The 14,094-nt window shown below is 39.7% G+C and overlaps 4 protein-coding genes across 4 annotated transcripts; 2 read left to right on the top strand and 2 right to left on the bottom strand.

Moving 5' to 3' along the window:
• Positions 1-1,928: 1,928 nt before the first annotated feature.
• Positions 1,929-2,820, top strand: EAF02_004105 (uncharacterized protein; the record flags this gene model as incomplete). Its single annotated transcript, XM_038900153.1, has 2 exons — positions 1,929-2,149; positions 2,223-2,820. 2 exons carry the CDS (start codon positions 1,929-1,931, stop codon positions 2,818-2,820), a joined length of 819 nt encoding a protein of 272 aa, XP_038759860.1.
• Positions 2,821-4,589: 1,769 nt separating this feature from the next.
• On the top strand, positions 4,590-7,037 carry EAF02_004104 (uncharacterized protein; the record flags this gene model as incomplete). Its single annotated transcript, XM_038900152.1, has 3 exons — positions 4,590-5,117; positions 5,168-6,388; positions 6,438-7,037. 3 exons carry the CDS (start codon positions 4,590-4,592, stop codon positions 7,035-7,037), a joined length of 2,349 nt encoding a protein of 782 aa, XP_038759859.1.
• Positions 7,038-7,384: 347 nt separating this feature from the next.
• EAF02_004103 (uncharacterized protein) lies at positions 7,385-8,766 on the bottom strand (the record flags this gene model as incomplete). The annotated part of the gene is made up of 2 exons (XM_038900151.1): positions 7,385-7,602; positions 7,656-8,766. 2 exons carry the CDS (start codon positions 8,764-8,766, stop codon positions 7,385-7,387), a joined length of 1,329 nt encoding a protein of 442 aa, XP_038759858.1.
• A 2,923-nt stretch (positions 8,767-11,689) lies between these two features.
• Positions 11,690-13,474, bottom strand: EAF02_004102 (uncharacterized protein; the record flags this gene model as incomplete). The annotated part of the gene is made up of 3 exons (XM_038900150.1): positions 11,690-11,879; positions 11,929-12,168; positions 12,228-13,474. 3 exons carry the CDS (start codon positions 13,472-13,474, stop codon positions 11,690-11,692), a joined length of 1,677 nt encoding a protein of 558 aa, XP_038759857.1.
• Positions 13,475-14,094: the final 620 nt, after the last annotated feature.

The raw sequence follows: 14,094 nt of genomic DNA, 5'->3' as shown, positions 1-14,094 counted from the left end.
TTTATAATTTTATAATAATTCGCTTGAATCTTTGTATATAGAGTTAAACCGTTTATTCTATGATTGATTATTGTATAAGGTATATTATATAGCTTAGCAATCTTTCGAATACTTAATTTTTTATCTTTTTGAAAAGCTTCGATAGCTAAAAGTAAATGTACTTCTTTATTTATAGATTCCATAATAAATGGTTGATAAAACGTGTGTTGAATATGAAGAGTGCGAATTGAGGTGAAAGTAGCCCATTCGGTGATATGGCCCATTCAGTGATAAACCACATTAATCAAATAAAAACTTTTTTGAGATAGAAAAAAATGGAAGGATTTGAATTACTAGAAAAATAAAGGAAAAGAGATGTTCTTTTTATATCAAATCAGTATATCGATTAGAAAGGGTATCAGTAATAATCTAGAATGTAATCGACTAGGATTATAAATTTCCATTAGTTTTTCTAGAAAAAGAATCAAATACAAAGGTATTATTAGTTCAGTATATTATAATCAAATGTTTGAGCCTATTGTTTTTTTCGTAGGTCATGAGCTAGTATATGAGTATTTAGTATAAATAGAATATAAGAGGGAATAGACTAATATTAGTCTATTATGGAAAGCTAGCTCAGTTTAACAACTAAAAAGCAATAAAAACACGTGATATTTATAAATCTATATATTAATATCGAATTTCTTATTCTATATTAAGAGGAAAAAAGCTCTTATTTTTGTCACGAAGTGACACTAGCCCTTCCTATCCTGTCCTATCCTGTCCTGTCCTGCTATATATGTGAGAGCAAGGTAGAACTTCTAGTTCTACCTCCTAGTCTTTTATGCTTTTGTGGCATAGCGGTAAAGCTTCTGAATGCTCCCAGAGGTGGTCCCGTGACAATTTTATACTTTTTCCAATTCAATCTAGTTTTCCGCTTTCGTTAATCTCTTATAAATCTCTTCCTAATCCGGCTATTCCTTTAAAATAAAGCTCCTTTTCATATTCTTTATTAATAATTGTTTTCGGAAACTAATAATAATTGTTTTCGAAAGCTAAATATAATCGTTTTCATATAATTGCTTTCAGAAGCTTATAAGTGACGATCACATGTTTTTGATCATGTGATTCGATACTAATATAGAACTTTATTATATATATATTCAAAAAGATATATTATTATATTATTTTATAATAAAAACAATAGTTTTCTTACTATTTGATAAACTAAATCCCTCTTTTATTTTTATAGAAAATAATTGAAGGTTTATTTCGGGTATACTCAATTAACTCAATTAGAGTATAGTGTATAAGGTTTTAATTGGCCTCCCTTTTTTCTAGATTTCAATCCAATCGAGAAAGTATAGTATTGGATGAAAGAAGAATTGAAAAAACTATTCTTTGTATTTATTATTATTTAAGAATTAAGATGTAAGTTATTAATACTTTGGAAGAGAATAGATCTAATGGATTTTAGATCATATATTGAGAGATTAGTATATAAATTAGAGGATATAATTCAAGTATAAGGATTAGCTATTGTTTATTAATAAAATATCAAATTTCTATTAATAAATAATATGGTATTGAATAATTATTAATTTTATGATAAAAGGATCAAAAAATGAAAGGGGTGCGGTAAGTAGGTTCCATAACTCTTACAAGTTGCGGCTCAGGGTAACCTTACGCGTCTCTGAAAAAAATCATTTGAGATTATCCATGAGCTACGACTACCAAGGGTCTCGTAGATATCTGGGAATGGGTACCCAATGGGATATCGTATGGATAATCTGAGTAGATCCAAACGAATTCCTATTAAAGCAGGTGCCCAGCGATTGTGCCCTTTTCTCCCCTCCCCTTAATCTTCTTCCTTTCCAAGTTTTCAATCCAGGTGAATACATCAATTGTCTCGAGTATCACGGTGCTTTGTGAAAGGGAATGTTGAGGTTATGAAACGCGCCACTAGAGTGGCTATCATTGCGATAGTACTCTTTTTCAATCTTCTTTTCGTGTTTTTTCATCTGCGCAATATCTTTACTGTTTTCGATATCGTGGGTGCGTCAATCGATGGGTACATTCCTCGGCCAGTGAAGACCGGACAAGATAGAGCTGTGGTGATTCCGCACTTAAAGACTGAAGACATGAGCTGGGTTGAGGAGTTTTTACCTGAGTGAGTGAAACTCATATCAATGCCCCAATTGCGAAATACTTATGACCAATACTAATTGTCATGAAATGTAAAGTTGGCAGTCATACATTTACTCTGTTGACGATCCAGATGCCAAACTACATACGCCAAACAAAGGCCATGAGTCAATAGTGTATCTCACATATATCATTGACAATTACAATAAGCTTCCTTCGATAAGCGCGTTCCTCCATGCCCACCAAAATGGTTGGTGGGATGCATGGCACACAGACGTAGCTGGTCACGATAACGTTGTTTCTTTAAACACTCTCAACCTTGATTTTGTACAAGGACAAGGCTACGTAAATCTTCGATGTGCTTTGAAGCCCGGCTGTGCACTATCAGATGTTGCCCCTAACACACACATCAGCCCGGAGATCTGGATGCAAGTATTCGGGAACGATACGGCTATGCCCGCAGAGATCGGCGCAACATGTTGTGCTCAATTTGCGGTTTCGAAATTACAGATATTGCAAAGAAAAAAGGAGGAGTACATACACTATCGGGATTGGGTACTCCAAACTCCATTACTGGACCGAGAAAGTGGGAGAGTTATGGAATATCTTTGGCATATCATATTTGGGAGGGATGCCATGCATTGCCCAGAGCCCAATCAATGTTATTGTGGCGTATATGGGAGGTGCGATCAATGATTGCTTGGGGGAAATAATGTTCACACGACAAGCTTTAGGATATGAAGAATTCTATTTGCGATATCTACCATGCTTTCTTTACATCTTCCATGACGAGATCCGAGAGAATTGAAATCTTACCGTACTGGTACTCAATACTTGGGCAATTTCGACGACCGAAGATGAATTTCCAAGATTTGAGGTGCCGCTATATTCGTGCATTTTAGCTAGTTATTCTCTTTCCGCTCATACCCCACCTTCCTACTCGGTTGAAAATCCAAAAGGAGACGTCAAGATGATTCCATAATGTACCTTGATAATTTGGTTCGATCCACAGTTGCTATCAAGTGTTGACACTATCTCCAGATCAGATTGTTGTCGTCATTGTCATGTCGTCAATGTATGAACTGTGAAAATTGACTACTTGACTCATCTCGTGACTCCACGAACTCAAAAGATGTTCTTGTTTTGGGATTTAGCTCAAAAGTTGTCGATCACTATGTTGTGCAGTAGTTGACGTTCGTCACTAGCCAAAGTCTATTTGAGCTTTGGCGGCCGTTCATTTGCTGCTACACATGTTTTTTCTACTACCACCCACTCAACGGCTAAAGATTGTGCGTTTAAGGTTCAAGATCTCGGGGCTGGTGTGAGTAAATTGCTTTTATCAATTAGTTACCCCATTGGCTACTTCATCTTTGTGGGGGTATTTTTGTGTTATTAGTCAATAGCAGTTCAATAGTCGGAGGTTTCACTAGCCTTTGTGGGAAATGCAAAGATCTTGGCCTTCATCACTTGTGTCACTCATCCAAAGTCCGGAGCTGTATCGGACATCGAATTTCTACTGTGTTGACGTTTGCTGAACATCGTCCGTCATAATAATCCGCTTTCACCAGGATCTGATATGTATCAAGTGAACAGCTGGTATTTCAGATTGTACAGCGCTGTTAGAAATGAACATAGAACGTGCGGCTATAATAGATCAAATATTATCTGGATGCATAGCATTAATAATTCTATACCCTTTTCACACCTACAAGAACGACTGCTTCTGCGTATATGCAGAAATACCGCTAGGTTCATACATTCCTGAACTGTTGCATATTGGGGAGAAAGTAATTTAATTGATAATTTTTCTAGCAGGGGTGTTCTGTAGCCGAAGGGGATCATGATTCATACATGGAAAACTATATTGGCTTCTGATAGAATGAGGTTTTGAGACTAGTTTATTAAAGTTCGCTCACTATATACAAACCAACAACTGACCCGCAAGACTTGACCAGCTATTGCCATAGCAACCCCTTAGGGTTTTTACGACATCATCAAGTTGTTAGATGACTCTGCCTATCTCTACACGAGCTTCTTTTGGAGGACTTTAGCTCTCCCGTTGCGGGTATCTATTATGACATTCTTAGTACTTACCTTTCAATATTGAAGCAAGTGACCGGAATCACGGCTTTCCGAAATTTTTAGTAGATGAGATTTCTCCTCTTCCATCGAACCTCTCTAGTTGACTCCTTAAATCTAATTAGATCTTTCTCGGCACCCGTCATCCAGGTTCAAGTTACATTTAATTCACACTATTTTCTACTTCAAAAAGATCTACATATGTGGTCCATTTCCTCCCGTAATTTTCGACTCCGATTTTAGGAAGCTAAGAATACATTTTTGTTTATAAAGGACACATTGTCTGTAATATCATACTAAAATTTGCTTGATTCTCTATGTTCGTTATTTTCATACTTCAACTCCCAACCCAACATCAAACATATCCGCTCTTGTGATCAATACACATGAAGGGTCTTTCACGATTGCTCATTATCGGGGCATGGGCCCCGAATATTGTCTTTTCTGCGATCGTGAATGGCAGGCTCAGCATTACAGAAGGAAATGCATCAGCGCTCGTCCCTTCGGTCGCTGCAGATGATAGTGTCAGCACCGTAAAGAGAACTGGAGAATGGACACCTAATGAACTGGTGTTAATTGCTAATAATGGAAGCTTCAAAATGATTGAAGATAATATGGACAAGATCCCCGATTGGGTCCAGAAATACAAAGATTGGGAAGCTTTGGCACTGCAGGACACTGCTAGTGCGAAGAGTCTCTCGGCTCGGTACGGAGAAGAAAAGCTCGGCATGCCTCACTGGTTTTGTGATCCCGACAATGGTTGCTCTTCATTGCCAAGTCCTCTGAAGATTTTGCAATTTATGGATGCCACGGAACCGGAAATGCCTCGGGACAAGAGGCTCGAAGAAGCTCAGGGAAGATACTGGGCCGCTATGAGCTACTACATGACCTTCCGCACTGCATCTCACACACTAGTAAGTCTATTCATGATTGTTCAACCTTCCTTGGTACTAACAACTGTCAGAACGCGCTCAAACGCGCCCAGGATTTTGTGCTGCCAAGAATCGACACTATCATCGTAGACTTCACCAAGCAAGGCAACAGCAAGGCAATTCTCCAATGCAAGATTAAAACCTTTTTTATCGATATGACATATCAATTCACGGAAAAATTCCTCATGTTGAGTTTGGCAAAAGCGGTCGGCATTGAAGGTAAATGCGGGGGGCCTGCCACTGACTTCAACAAGGCTGAGCCGTTTACCATTCTCAGTATGTTCAAACAGATTCTGGATTTTACATTACCAATGGAGCATGACTACAAGTATAAGAAGTTTGGAGCAGGCAATGAAGGAGATACTGCTCTCGAATTCTTGCGCCTCACAAGTATGACATATACGAGTGACCTTTACTGTGGCCACATAGATGGTCAGGCTGCTGATGGAAGCGATACTATGACTCGTATTAGCGACTCCAAATATCACATAAGTGAAATCATGAAGCAATATATCAAAGACATCAGTGGCGTCTTCAGAGCGCTCAATGGACTTGGGGAAGTAGATTTGGATCTAAAGATGAGCGATTGGATGTTGAACGCCAATTATGAGGAGATGGTTCACCGACTCGACCGTGTTGACATCTCCGCGGAAGCTCAGAAGTTTAGCCAAACGATCTCAGGTTATTTAATTTCTGCTGGTTGGGCTAGCAACAAATGTTACATGAAGTGCCAACCCAAAATGTTTCGAGACAATGTTCAGAAAAGATGCTTCGATGCGAAATTTTCCGCAGATAGATTCTGTCCTGACGATGCGCCTGACACATTGTGTCAAGTCAACTGTTACACGATGCTGGACTCTGGAAATCATGAAAAGAAACTCATCGGCATCGAAAAGCTCCCCAAGCACGGGTTTGATATAGAAAATATCAAGAGAGACTCTTGGGAAAACTATAAAGAATTGAAAAGGCTCAGAAAACCCCAGATGGATTACGTCAATGGCAAAGAATTTACATTCGGCGCAGAAAACAGATCAGCCCTCATTCTTTCTGTATCTTTGTCCCGCACCAACATAATCTCCGATAAGCCCGAAAAGTCTTTGAACTTCCCATGTTTCAGTGGCCAGGACTATAGAGGTCTCGATACTGAACAACACTTGATTAATATGAATATGGGATTTGGTTCTACGGACTGGGGAGGAGGAGGAAAAGGAAAAGCTCGTGCTTGGGAAATGTTTCAACAGCATTGTCCAGAAGTAAGTCAAGAATCCCAATTTTGAATTCACCCGCTAACCTCAATTCTAGCAAACCCGCGAAATGCCTCCCCTTACCCGCTATCTTAACATAATTTGTGGACAACGACTCAAGTGGCCTGAAAAAACACTTCGAGACGGACTCGTACACCGCCGAGTGATGCAACCGGACCTTGAAGGAAAGAACTTCGAAACCTGCAGAACACTCCGGGAAAAAACCGAAGACATGGACGAAGAAACCGCAAACCATCTCTTCTGCCACGGATACTGGCCCGAATCCGCCACAATTTTCGCCAACGAAAGATCGTGGGTTTACACCGATTGGAACCACCGCTGGCATCGTGGTTCCGGCCTCAAATTCATGTGGCACCATAAATTCAGATGTCACCTCCATCTTAAGGGCAATCGAAATTTTCGCCCCGATCAGAAGTGGCTGGAGATGAATTGGTCAAATGATCCCTCGAAGGTGGTTGGTGAGGGGGATAATATTAATGGTACGGTGCTGGAGTTGGATTCTGAAGACTTCAAGGCCATGGAAGATATACCTACTGATGCAGAGGATATTGATCTCGAGGCCACGGAGAGGTTGAGACACATTATCGAGGAGTTTAGTAAGGAAATTATCAAGACCAAGTCGAATCAGTCAAATTGATAGGAAGAGAGAAGTGGAGAAAGGAATGTGGAAGAGAGAGATACCTTTAATGTGTAATATGGCAGGAAGTAAAAGTTGAGGTTGTGGTGATAAGAGATGTATCTCTACCCTTAATGTCAGAGAGATCACATAATCACATAAGACTACACACCATATATCATCAAATATCATGTCAAATACAATCTCTTTTAACATGCAAAATACTCTGCAACAATAAATGATCTTTCACAGGGTCCAAAACACTAAGGGATATAACCGAATCATACTATACATGGTATATGATACATAATACATAAAAACGTCTAGCTCTATCTACAAAAACATAAATGGGAAACTATCTCTTTCATCTACTTTCTAATCCAGTCAAAAGTGACTCTAGCAAATGCTTGAGAAGGGAAATCTATCAATCGATAGAATATTTCCGCGCTTGGAATGACCGTCAACAAGCATACAAAGAAACAAGCTGTGGTTGCTGCTTCAAATGATGCGTTTCTTGTTTCTGTGAGATGGGTGAAGATTTTAATGCCCACGGAGTAAATGATGATGCTTTGGACAAGAAACCAACCTATTGATTGTTAGCTTTGGCGCCACAGAGAGAAAATAGTGAATGAGACTTACTGAGGGACCGTCTACCCAAATACATTAGGAATGGATTACGGAACACCGCTTGTGGGAAACTCCAAGTCTCCAAGATCAGGAAGGTTCCAAGCAAGAATAGATAATTATCATCTCTGGCCATCGGAGTGCCGGGCTCCATGACCACATCATTTAATCCACCAGTCGAGTACTCGCCGGTATGGATTCTGACCTCCTTGTAAACATCTTGGGGTCTCCATGCGGCCCAAATATACATCATGATCAAACCTGCCAAGGTAAGAATGGTATACAATGGCCAGACGGGCATTCTCCACTTTCTGCCTCTCCAAGTTCCCAGCGGAATTCCCGCACGGGCACGCATTTGGAAATTCATGTTGATACTCATATCAGCCAACAAAAGACCAGTAATTGAATACCAAGCCCAGCTATCAACCCACCATGCGGTAGCAATGAATCCAATGAAAGCCTTGACTCTCCATGACTTTCGCACATAGGGAATAATGACCATCGTCATGTAGACCGTATAGCTTTGTTGGAAGAGGACGGAGATAACCCAAAGAGTTTGCGAGGGAAAAGCATAGTTTGCTGCTTGGAGGTCGAATTTCTTATTCGTCCAGAAGAGAATGAAGACAGAGTTAAAGTATGCAAGAGCGTTCGGGATCATGTAGGGAGTATCGATGGTGGTATTGTTCGTAGCGGTTTTGAATTCATCGATATAGGATGTTCCAATGCAGGTGAAAACGATGTATATGATTGCGAGGGAAAATGCAGAAGGGAACCAGAGACGTAAGCCTCGGCGGAAAGATGACGATGCGACGAAATCATGCGAGGGTTTGTTAAGGAATGGTGTGCAGATTGTGCGCGCAGAGATGAGAATGAATGCTGAATAGATCAGAGATTCATTCCAGAAGAGAACGGAGACTACCTTTCGGAGCATCTCCTGATATACAGGGCCATCGGAATTGGGGGTACCGGTGACGGCTGTGGGAACGAGGGTATTCAGAAATGTCCATAGAAAAGATTGAATAACTAGAAATCCTCTGAGACCGACAAAGTGAGACTGGGAAGGAATCTGGTGAAGGGTAGGCTCTTGGTAGAACTCCTTCACAGGTGTTAATTGGGCGAAAGCCATATCGAATACCAATTTCGCCGTCGAACTATCCCAGATTTTGGATGGAGAGGGATATTAAAGATCTCTTGCACTTTGATGTGGATATGGGGAATTATGTCTCCAGAGAATTCATCAGCCTCACCGGACTTCGATACCAAGACTTGCTCTTCACACTTGCCGATCCCCTCGGTCCTTCTCAGCACTTTTTTTTCCGTCTTTTTGTGACGTCTACCCATCAATATTTTGCGTTGGCAGTATCAACTTTGCAGCTGCCACTTTGGTGATGCCGTGCCGTGTCATGATGAGACATTCCTCCACGTTTGTTCTAAAAGAGAGACCTAACGGTATAGTTCCGAGGGCATAGAGTAACAGAAATTTTCTGTTGAAGTGCATTATCACGATCTTCAAGATATCGATATCCTTTTGGATTCTGCCACTCCACTTCTTGAAGATGTCAAGGTCTTTTTGGATTCTGCCACTCCACTATAGCTATCTCGGCCTAGTGGATACCTGACGCCGGATAGACCAAAGCTTAGCGCCGCTAGCCCCGGCACTGGATCCACCCAGCTTCCAGGGACTTCCTGCACACCGCATGGCAGACCCTGACGTGAGGCTGTCAGTTCCTCAAATCACATTTGGGCGTTGCATATGTGGCTAAATTTTGGCGCACGAGTAATGCTGCTGCGAAACAGCGCCCATGGGGTCGAGAGCCGGGAGGTTATCCGGTGAATGGATGTCAAACATCCGGAAATTTCGAATCAGATAAAGCTATTGCATAAGTTGGGTACCCTACTTTCTGGCCACCTCTATTTTGGGCTACCCTTTTATACCAAAAATCACTTTTTTAGTCTATTAATATCTTTATCAATATATAATATAATTGATAAAAATTTATATATATATAATTTAAATCAATTTAAGCTTATTCTAAAGTTTTTAGATTTTTAGGATTTTTTTATATTGAGATTTGAAACTTTTAAAATATTGATTTTTTAATTTGTATAGGAATTATATACAAATTTAGAAATTTTATAAAATCTTTAATAATTTTTTAATAATAATTATTAAAAGAAAACTATATATCTATTTGAAAAGTTTAAACTTAAATCTAAATAGAAATTCAAAAAAGATTCAAAGAAATTAACAAATATAAAGATATTATATATAATAAATTTAAAGTAATATAAATAATCCTCATTATTTTGAAAATATCTCTTTAAATATTTATTTATAAGCAATTTTCTATTTTTCTAAATTTATTAGATTAAATATACTATAAATTTATAATAAAATTTTTATAATCTATTTTTAGCAATTTTTATTAGAAAGTTATTAAAGGTTTTATAAAGTTTCAAATTTATATAAGATTTCTATACAAATTTGAAAATCGATATTTTAAAGCTTTAGATATCAATATAAAAAAATCCTGAAAATCTGAAAATCTCAAAATAAGCTTAAATCGATCTAAATTAAATATATTTAAATTTTCAATAAATTCTATCCATAAATAAGAAAATTAAAAACTCTAATTTTGATATAAAAAGTGGCCCAAAAGGGGGGTGACCAGAAAGTGGGGTATCCGACTTATATCAAACATCATTTATATGTGATATCACCGTCTGAGAGTCGGAATTACGTTTCTGATAAAGGAAAATTCTAATCTTCCTGAAAGTTTCCAAAAGTATAGGTTGATATACGGCAGTATTTTATTGATTTTGATCAGGATTAGTGATAACTCCCTGGTTTAGCACGCCATCCGCTTTGAATGATACTTTGTTCGATACTCCAGAGGTGGTCCCCGAATCCCTTTAGGGAACCTCTTGACATCTGCCGTCCAAACTGGACAAGCTGAGATACGCTATCAGAAACGTGAAAAAGTGTATTGTGGGATAGCTCGCGTGGGTCGCCGGATTTGGCATGATCTCCAATCAAACTAAAGCAAAATTTGGAAAGGGCCTACTCACGTAAGAATTCCTCCAATCACTTACTCTGGCTGGTGGGTAAGGTGACTTTCCCCATGAATCACATTTGTGACAGTGTACGGTGAAGGTTATCTCAGTCTGTCAAGTCTAGAAGGTATATTGATGTACACACAACAACTCAACTGTACATTTAAGTCAACGCGCCGAGATTTTGATCCTATGTGGTAGTATCAATATGATCTCCAAAAGACTATTCTTAGAAATGTATAGTAAACTAAAAGGTCCTGTGTGTTCGTGTGAATCTTTAGATTCAAGATCTTGATTTTTCTTTTTCATGTGGGATGGGGAAAGGAGTACACATCTTGGGGTATTCTTTCTTTTTCGCGCACATGGTATTTTCGTCACTCGCATGTTATCTTATCTTCGAACGGCAGATTCATTTTTAGAATAGTGGTATGTGAGAATTTAGTGAAAATGATGTTTTTCGGATTTAATGAAGATTGCAGGGAACACGGATATATGATAGCCGGTTATGTCGATCATTTAATATCGAAAAGAAAAACCTTTTCAAACTGTGACGACTAGGCCTTAAACATTAAGCTTAGACTCACATAAACAGGATGGGAAATGAATATGGGAAAGTTCGCTATCAATATCCATGTCGTTGCTACCAAGTTCCAAGTTCCACTGATTTCTGTAGGATGGAGGAGTTATATCCAAATTATCTTATCACCTCATCGCCCTTACAATGATTGCTTGTAGTCAATAACATTAGGGGTATGTACGCGGAAACATCTTGGCACGTGAAGCATTTCACAAGATTTTAAAGAAACAGAAATTCCGGCGGCAAAGACAGCAATAGCACACTCAAAGTTTTGATAAGCAGATTGGCAATATAATATAAACTTTTAGCAGGCATCGAAGCCTATGCATCTCTATGTTCTAAATTTTCCTCCCTAAGTGCCGTCCAGAAACTCTCCAATTAAAATGTATATACAAATTCATAAAGTTATTCACATCGTCTACGTTCTCGCAGTAGGGTTCCAAGACGAATATTTAGTCAACTGCCGGGCATGTCCATAAAGACCTATGGTGGCCAAAAATAGCAGATAAAATGGATAGGCAATCGAGAACTTGATAATCATCCATCGTGACGCAAACTCAGATTTAACTTGATTGGTGACCCAGAGAGTGCCAATCAAACAGAAAATGCTGTTGATCAAATTAGTAATGAAATCAATGAGTGGGTATGGAAACTTACCTAACGAAAAAGAACCACTCAGAAACTGGATATTGGAAGAAAACAGTCTTCCAGAACGCTGCTGGAGTCAAGGGGAAATTGAGAAAAATGAAGCTTGCTACCAAGCAAGCAAATTGGGTAACCAAGTAATAACTAAGCTCACGAATGAGTAACAGATTGAGCAGTCCAAATCGTGTTGTGAAGATTCTCTTTCCTTCCTTGGCTCGATTGAAGGTCAAAATTGAATGTTTCAAGCTTGCCCTGTTGCAGGAGTCAGCATCGCCGATCAAGAAAACGATTTTGGGGAAATAGAAACTTACTGCGCCCATCCTTGTGCCCATCTCAGACGCTGTTTCCAGAACGCTCCAAAAGTTGTAGGTGCCAATTCATATGACACAACATTTAGATCGTGAACAATATTACATCCTCGGCCCACAGTTCGAAGAGCAGAGTCAATGTCTTCAGTGAGCATGTTCTCGTCCATCTTTACGTCTCGAAGAAGTGATGTTCTCCAGTATCCATTGGATCCTGTGAATAGACCAAAACCCCAGATGGTTGCCCTTCCAGGATGTGAGACGGCGTAAATCTTGTCAAATTCTATGCTGATGAGACTAGTGAGAAACGAAGCACCTGTGTTGAAAACGATGCATCGGCCTTGCACGATATCAATCTTCCCTTTCTCCTTGATGAAACGTTCAATGGCCCATCGAGGGCTATGGGGATGTATGTAGTGGTCACAGTCATATATAGCAGTGATATCAGAGCCGGTATCTAGACTGAGATAGTAATTGAGGTTGTCAGCTTTCGATGTAGAGCCTTCAACCTTGATGATTCGAAGCTGCGGATATTTGGCGGTCGCTTCCCACATTTCTTCCTCGAGAGGTTGAATTGGAGAAGGTGTGTTGTAAACAAAATTTATGCGAATTTTGTCAACTGGATACTCCAACTTCTGACACGCATAGTTTATTCGATCCATTATGATGTCTTGTTCATTTGGAAGATATGCGACAATGACAATGTCCACGATCAATAGGTCATCATCTGGTGTAGGGAACTTCCAGCCCTTTGCGGCGGCTTTCGTAACAGTAAGACGAGCCTCTCGACATGGTTCCATGCTCATAAATGCTTCTAGTGCTGTAGACGCAGCAATGATGAAATTTGTGAAATTATATATGAACCAGAAAACCTCTAAGAGTTTTGTGGGAAAGAGCATATATGCAAAGATAGATGAAACAAAATAGGAGCTGACAAGCAGAAAAGGCGTCCAGTCGTGTATAAAATTCGAGCATCTTCCAAAAGTATTGCGGATGGAGATAGAGGTTGGTGCTTTAGTATCTTGTGCGCAACTTGGGGAAGTCGCAAGTTCATCTTGAACAGAGAACCGGACATTCTGTTTTTCGTCAATGCTGGATTGTGTTGGAGCATCGTGAATGGTCACAAGCGCATCTTTGCATGTCCTGCTCATAGATGAGCTTGGAGAGCCATCACGCTCGGGGGTGAAAGGTGGAGGGCTGCTGTATGTTGGAAGTTCTTCAATTGCAAGCGTTCCGTTGTCGAAGGCCCCCATTTTGTCGAAGTGAGGTAAGTAGACAGTAGATGCAATGGCTGGTACTTTGTGAAGTTATAGAAAAGAACGGACAGAGATACTACCAGGAGTAAGAAGGTAGATCAAAGAATCAATAAAGGTAGTAAAGTGGGTTTACGACTTCGAGGGTCTCTACATAGGAGCGTCCAAGGATTGGATATAACATAATAACATAATGGCAAGATACAGATGCCATCAGCTTGAGCCTAAGCTACAGCTTCGCACTAGCCTTTCCGGTATTAAAAGTTGACTTAGCTCCTTGTCAACTTGACTAAGAGATAAGATGGGCCAGCTCAGGCAATTCATGCGGTAACAGTGATAGCACCTTATCAAATTTGCGACGAACATAGAGGCATAAAATAAGCAAGATCAGCATCCGCTGACGGCGCGGTCTACCCTCTAGACTCCAGCAGCGTGACACTCTCGGAGCGTTGCATGCACACACGTTTTCTTTCGAAGAGACTAATGCCAAGAAATACTGCCCCATGATTGTATGTATTAGAGAAGTGGACTTCAACTTTGAAGATTTCCAATCCTGTAATCGCAAGGCATGGGTAGATGTAGATCTTTCATCCAAGGCCCACCGTGATGCTGAGCTGTTC

Source organism: Botrytis sinoallii (assembly GCF_014898435.1).
Source record: "Botrytis sinoallii strain Bc 23 chromosome Unknown BSIN_006, whole genome shotgun sequence".
Taxonomy (NCBI): Eukaryota; Fungi; Ascomycota; class Leotiomycetes; order Helotiales; family Sclerotiniaceae; genus Botrytis; species Botrytis sinoallii.
Note: the sequence above shows the minus strand (reverse complement) of the source record. Positions and strands in the feature narration are given on the sequence as shown.